General features: G+C 37.9%; 1 protein-coding gene across 1 annotated transcript in view; it reads right to left on the bottom strand.

Moving 5' to 3' along the window:
• Positions 1-7,154, bottom strand: part of USP6NL (USP6 N-terminal like) — a 183,349-nt gene extending 176,195 nt beyond the window's left edge. The window contains exon 1 of the mRNA XM_063448231.1: positions 6,973-7,154. Coding sequence (XP_063304301.1) covers positions 6,973-6,976 — 4 coding nt within the window. The 5' untranslated portion in view covers positions 6,977-7,154. The remainder of the gene's footprint in view (positions 1-6,972) is intronic.
• Between the last annotated feature and the right edge of the window lie 763 nt (positions 7,155-7,917).

Here is a 7,917-nt window from a genome sequence, read left to right as displayed (position 1 = left end):
TAAAAAGGCTGCCAAAAGAGGGGGAAAAAGTTTGCATGACTGCATAATGTATAGATCAGCTCATAAAAAAACAAAAAATAAATACATGTCTTGCAATGAGCTCTGCCCAGATTAGGAAGTATCTAAGACTTTTCTTTGGTGCTCTGACCTGCTATCTGGAGAAAACACAAGGATTTTTAAATTTTTCATTTATTCATAGTATAAGTGGGACTTTGATATTTTGTGGTTTTTAATAAAGAAGCCAATTATATGTCACACCACTTGAGTAGCATTAATGACAAATCCAACATTAATAACCTGTCACCGAACGGGAAGTGTGCCAGACAGTGATACATTGTTCATCCTTCCAATATGTGTAAATATTAAAACCTGCTGTATTTAGGTTCTTATAAAAATCCATAAAATTACTTCTACAGACTACAGGAGTGTCAAAAATCTTTTCATGCTGAAAAGCACATATAGATACATTAGTTGTAGCATTGAAAATACCACTAACACAAATATAAGCCTAGAGCCAATATATGCACTTGGCTCGAGTGTTATGAGCAGTAGGACACTTGCAGGATGTCCAAATCCTTCTTTTGGTTAGTATGGTGTAGCTCACATGCTCATCCCACCTGCCCAGCTGAGATCCTCAATATAAATAGGGAATCGTTGAGAGGCTAAAGCACATTGTGATAGAGTTCCTGTACTCTGACCTCCACAAATAAAATTCCATATCGCTGGATTAGAATCACATGGGATTATAGCTGCTCACTACACATCAGCCTAGGATTGATGAATGGGTAAAAATTCAATTTTATTGCCAGACAAGGCTAGCTCCCAATAATAAAATGTTCTACAAGTGCTCAGATTGGAGGTATACAGCCAGAGTAATCCCTGTCTGAAATTTTAGTGGGCTGCGGCTAACCTATGATACAAAGCAGAGTTCCAGGCAGCTGCTGGGTAAGTGCCAGTCAAAAGGAATAAGTGTCTCCAACTCCATGCAAGGAGGCTGCCCAAAATGTCAATGTTTTTGTTTTTTCCCCCCATTAGCCCTCCACCTCCTCTACCTTCCCTCTCCAGGGTGCCCATAGGCAGGAGCAACGTATGATGCAAACTGTGGTCTCTATCAGAGTTAGAATACTAGACAGACGGCCTGTGTTTTCTGCTCGTGTAGTTGCGCTATCCGGTTAAGATTAAAGGCCGCAGGGGTTGGAAGTTGAAAGCGCTGCTGCATGGAAGGTATGAACACAGGAGGAAAGGCTCAGGTGTATGTTCAAGCTCTTTTGGTTGGGGGAGTTTCCTCAAGTCCTGTAACAGTTGTTTGTGCGATCGGAGCAGGCTCAGTCACACAGATGCAATAAATAAAATCTTCTCTGAATCATTGTGCCTTAAGTGCCCCTTTAACGTCACACTGCAGGCACGGCTTTCTGAAATCCTTTGTGTGCCTGGGATAAAGCTTCTGCAAATTTTTTTACCCGTAACCCCCCCCCAAAAAAAATGCATGTTTTGTTTTAGGTATATTTAGCTACTAGAGTGTTTCTTTAAGCATCAATAATAAATATGTCCCACATTTCTCACTCAAAGGCAACTATCCTGGAGAAAATGTATTGTGGTGGTTGAAGATATTCATCAGTCAAATGCACAAAAACACACAATCTTAACTAATTAACATTGATAGACACACACAGGTGTATTTAGAGCAGTGGTATTTAAAGGGAGGTTTATTTTTTATTCCATTAGAAAAGGTTTTGAAAGACATTGTTGTAGCTAACTTCTGCACATTTATTTTCCCACAGAAAAAAAATAAATAAATAGGTTGAATTCTCATCTACAGCATGAATCAGGGTGAGGCTTAAGAACATAAAGCGACAAAAAACAAATACCATTTAGTGGATGAAACTAAATGTCAGCATAGGTCAGAGCAGAGTGCTATAAAGGGAAACTCTCAAAGTACAAGTATGTCACTGCTCCCATTCAGTAGTAGTGATTAGTACAGGAGAAAAAGAGCCCAAGTAGCAAATAGTGTATTGGGATGAACTAGTGAAACCCATTTCAAAAGTGACAGCACATCAATGAGAAGAGCGTACATAAATGATTACACCTAATCCGGCTACAGTCCTACATCAATGCACATACCCTTCAGGGGCACCATCAAGAGTCAGACAATTAAAGACAAGCTTGCAAATGGCAAATTTAATGAACTATAAATTTAATTTCTATATAACACCCCAACAGGATAGAGAACCTTGAAATGCATGGGAGCTATATACAGCAGTTTATCATATTATAAACTATACTCATAGTTAGTGTCCATCTGCTGGAGACATAGGCAGCAGGCAAGTTTGTCAGAATGTCAACTTACTATAGGTGCATAACTAAAATAAGCATTACTCCTTTTATAAGGAATGCATTGCAGTTGGACCAACTAGATGGTGTCTTACCACAAATCTCATCCGATTGAGAAATTCAACTACCACTGGCACCTGACCCCCTTCTCTTACACCAGGGGTCAGCAACCTATGGCACGGCACTCATGCCAAAAACAGTCTGGCTGCTCCATCAGAAGTCCCAGTGTAACTTCTGGTATCTGCTAGTGCAAACCGAGCTGTGTTTGCAGGTGGTGATCAACAATCCTCAATTCACCACTGCAGTACTTAGAGGAAGTGATCTCAGTTCATTTCCTTCCCAAACTGCAGCAGTTATTGCAACTCCTGTCCTTAACATGTACTTTAGCCAGCCAAGTCCCCACTGAGCCCCAGGGAAGCCACCCATAAGCTAGATATACACTGAGCTGCAGAAGAAGCCTCCCCCTCATACGAATAATAAATATAGTCCACACACACAGTCCCCAGCAACACAACACCAACGACAATCCACATAAACTCACACGACCCTACACGCAGTCCTCCAAATACAAAAACACATAATGTGATACATCATCCACATCTACAATTCCACAAGCAGCACCCATACACAGCAGACATTCATAGGTATCATACACAAAACCACAGCCCACAAAGAAAAATACAACACTACAAAGCAACTGCAGTACCCATAAATAACAAGCAGAATACAGCAACATCCACTGTTTAAGTTAAAAAAAAAAATAATAAATATAGGACACGCACACCAATAGACTTCAAGATTTTGATTTTGGCACAGCACTACTAAAAGGTTGCCTAACCCTGTCTTATATACCGTACTTTAATTTCCATGAATTCCTGAAGGTATCCTTGCTTGGGTTACAATCACTTTTTCCATGGTGAGAGTGCTGGGAAGGTAAGCAAGAGTGTGCTGCGGGCCCTCCAGAACCCCCGAACCCATGACAACCGTCTCGGTTGTCATGCCCGGATGGCAGCCCTTGTCTGCATTATCGGCAATATCGGTTTCTTTATACGCCGGAACCGATATTGCTGAAAATTCAGAATATCGGCCAATCCCATACATACAATATATATATATATTTTATTACATATCACATATTATATGTTAAGTGAAGTAGCAAAATTGGCCAAATAAATTTAAATAAAGATGAAAATATTAATTCAATCAAATAAAAACAAAACTAAAAGTGGTCATCACAACAAAAGCAAGTTCTATGCTGAAATTTAGCTTGAACAAAATGTATTCATAAATAGGAAAATTAGAGGAGAATGAAAGAGGGGAAGATTGGTACATACAGGTTTCATTTAATGAGTACAGTAAACAAAAGAAGACACTTGGGACAGTATTTTATTGCAAAGTTATTTAGAACAGAAATTGAATACATTAGAATGGAAACACAATGACCTATCATGATAATTTGCAACACCCTTTTATCAAATGAAGGTGGGTCCAGACAATTATTTAAAAATTATAAAATGAAAGACACAATCAAAATAATTACATGGTAACAATTATAAATCGCATGCCATTTATAGCTCAAATGATAGATGACACATGCATAATGAAAAAGTATTTTAAAGACACCAACATAAAAGCCATGCAAACAGTATAGCACTCAAAAAAAATAACCATTAGAGCATACTGTTTGCACTCTATCCTTCCCATGCTTTATATACACGACAATAAAAACATTACACTTAAATTTTATGCAAACGTTTAATTTTTCAGTTAACTATAAAGACATAGCATACATTCATCGTATTGTTAAGAGGCAAGCTTCACAATAAAATAATTTTCCAAAAGGGACACAAAACATTTCTTGTCTTCTTAAATGTCAGTGTCCCCACGCAGTGCTCACTGCAAGCGCTCCCCAACATGCTTCTTTATCCACAAATAGAAACTTCCACAGACAGCACAAAACATTCACTATGTATAACATGTCGAACTAGTTTTTGTGATAATATCAAGTGATGCAGAAAAGCAAAACCACACAACACAAGACTGACTATTAGTGAGATGAGTGCAGTTTGGAATAGCCATCTAATACCTTTATTTTATTTCAATGAAAGATATGGGTCAGCACCAACCTTCCCCAGCCTGAAAAAAGAGGGATATTTATGTGACATATTCTAGGTAAAAACAGATCAGGAAACGCATAAAATGCGTAGACAGGAAACATAATGCCAAAATGAAAAGCATTTCTAATGCAGTGTAACTTTAGAAGACTGCATACAAGAGCCCAATGTTCAATACCATTTGAGATAAATACAGACAAGCAAACTTTACAACTATTAGAAATAGTCAAGAAAAAAAGATGAATTGTATATTTAATAATCAAGTGTATACATTGGCTAAAAATGATTGTTTTTAGTAAGTGTTCTGGTTGCTTTAAAGTAATGGAATGTAATAAACAAACGACTTTAATGTGTGTTCTAATTCACAGGAGCCAACATCTGATAGAATATAAACGAGCATGGAATGTCCCCATATACAGAAGGAACGTTTTGTGACGTCTGTTCCAAGTCAACTATTACATTATAACCATGAAGTTCCTCAATAAATAACAGACATCACGTTCAATAGAAATCCTACTATGTAGAGGTCAACATGCCTTATAAGAACAAAAGTATAGCTTGGGCAAAATGAATTATAAACACCTATTATAGAGCAAGTTAGATGTCCTGTAACTAACCACCACAAACCTACACAACACACTGAGCATAATTTCCCAGCACAACTACAAAAGTTTTTTTTAAATATCCAAACTATCATCGACTCTTGTATTTCCTATTATAATTTAAAAAAAAGTCATTTGTAGTCAAGAGACAAAGTAAAACTCTCCAATGTGGTATAAAAATAAATAAATAAAAAACGAACATTCATGGTTTCTACACAAACAGTGCAACTAAAATTAAATTAAAAATGGATTCATATAATGGTCATCATTATTAAAATGTCCCATGTCAATAATTTCAGTTCATTTTGAAGTTAAAATGACAAATATTACAGGGGGTGAATTGCTTTTTTTTTTTTTTATTAAATCTTTGCAAAATCTGGTTTGCTAAAACTACACCTTTAACAGCAGACATACATTCCACAATCAATACATTAATGAGTGTACCAGAAGCAATTACACCCTCCCATGGTATCAATGAAAACAAATAAGTGTAAAATCCCTTTGTTTAATTATTTTATAACCTCTACCAAATCTGCTGGACAAATGTAACCTTTTGTGTCCTGTCTGGCTAATGTAAAACCTCAGATTGGTGTTCTGAAACTATCCCCAAGAACAGCAATACCCCCCAGCATATGTGTCAGATGTTTGAGAAGATATAAAGACACATACACCCGTCCAACTGCAATTTACCTCAATCATGGCATACCATTTGCAAAAGACAAGAAGTTGGACTAATTAATATTGGGAATTTTGAGGGTTTTCACTTGGTCAATTCATCTAATGTCTGAGGAATTCTGCAGTATTTTTATTGTCTTGGCAATGGATAACAAGTATGTTTGATAAGCATTTGAAAGTATTTAAGAATAAATAAATGGATCAATTTATATCTATATGGATAATGTGACACCATTCACATTTTAAAAAAATTATACTGTTACTTTAAAAATTATAAAAAAAAAAAAGACATTACAGGAAGTTTTTGTTGAGAAAATAACTTTATATAAGCATCTACAGACTTTATACACAATAAAATCCAGCTGTTTGGTAGTAGTAATATTCAATATGAATATGCTAAACATTAAATGATATTTTACAATAACAAGAATAATGTTCACACATATACGTTGGCAATGACTGAGTCAGTGTCAATGATCTATGCTAGGATATAAGTAAAAATAAAACACATTTGCATCACAAATAATAGTTAAATAAAATAAATTACAAGGTTTTCCTTTTGAAGCACAAGTACACTCTACACAGTTTATTCACTAAAACAAAATATGGGAATTAAAAACAATAGAAAATTGAAATTGAAAAATAGATATCCAGAATGTGCATAAACTTTAAAATGTAGTTTTTAATTCACTATAATGTGCAATTAAGAGAATAAAATCCATCAGTATAAACACTAAAATAAGTAAAAGAGAGACAGGAATCATCCACCACCAGTTCTACATCTTCAGACTACAATGGTAAGCCAGCAATTCCAGAACCAAATATACCTCTGGGTTGGACACCTGCCTGACATTATGAGGAGTCTTATAAGACGTATCATGAGAAAATGTATCTAAAACTGGGTACACGAGTACATTTTACAAGTGAAGAATGGGTCACTGTGCTAATGCCATATTTGTAATGTGGGTTGGTTGCTGATATGTAGAATATTAAAAAGCAATGTTTTATTCTAGAACCCAGTGACAGGACCAACCACTGGCACCCCAGCTCTTCTGGATTTAGCGTCCTATGATGTACAGTAAAGGTGAGTTGGCTTGGCATCATGGGAGTTGTAGTGTACAGGAGCTGGAGTGTCACTTATTCACCATAAGTGGTTAAACCTGTCCTGTCCCCCCTTCCCCTTCCAATCTCAGTTACCCATAGTGCACTGCTACACAATCACTTCATAAAAAGTTATGAAGAAAACTTACTCATGGCTGGAGCGGAGAGTGAGCCTGAGCTCGGGGAGCGCTGCCAGTAAGCGGACAGTCAGCTATGCTGTGGAGCCGGTGTCCCGGGCTCTCCGCTGGCCCGGCCGGACATCCCCGCTGTCCTCCGATTTCTTCCGGTCGGTCTACCCGCCCTGCTGCTAGGGACCAGCTTCCGCATCGGACAGAGCCCGCGGCCCCGCCCACTGCCTGCCGCCTCCACACGCCCATTGGCTGAGAACGGCAGCCAGCCAGGGTTATAAACACTAGAGAGCGACGTACCAGGCCGTTTGAACTGTTTAGTGGAAGGCAGAGATACTAATACATTGTATTTCAGTAAAGTAACTTTATCCCCCAGAGAGTTCAGCTGATGGAGGTATACCCGTCTCGTTCCGGGCACCCGGCTAGTTAACGTAGTAACAGTGACAATGTGCTTTGTCTCTTGTGTTTGGATCTCTAGGTAGCATTGTGCCCGGGCATAGTATGTCGCGTGACGTAATCAGCCCGGTGACCTCACAGCCCGGCCAGTGATACTGCTCCTATTTATAGCAGGGTTTGCCTAATGCCATTGTGTGATGTGAGAATGTCATGTAACCGGTGTTACATCACTGCAATACTCTGGGAAGGGGCTGTTATCACCTCTCTGGTAAACTTATTGTAAGGTGTGGATGGGAGTTGGGTAATAACTCAATATTACTCATAGCTGCTGTTATTTTTGTTTGATAATAAACTCCTTCACTAGCTGCACTCTCATCATAGTACACAAGCGCTGCATTTATATGCATATTTTGGAATTGTGCTTTCAGTTCACCATAATTAAAGGTTTCCTCAGTAAATGTAGTGGGGAAGGTCAAATTGAGGGAAACGTTTACATTAAGGGGATATTAATACAAACAACACATTTGCTATTTTTCGTGGAAAGTGTTTGAAGGAACACTCCCACCCCTA

Source organism: Pelobates fuscus, chromosome 3 (assembly GCF_036172605.1).
Source record: "Pelobates fuscus isolate aPelFus1 chromosome 3, aPelFus1.pri, whole genome shotgun sequence".
In the NCBI taxonomy this organism is placed as follows: domain Eukaryota; kingdom Metazoa; phylum Chordata; class Amphibia; order Anura; family Pelobatidae; genus Pelobates; species Pelobates fuscus.
Note: the sequence above shows the minus strand (reverse complement) of the source record. Positions and strands in the feature narration are given on the sequence as shown.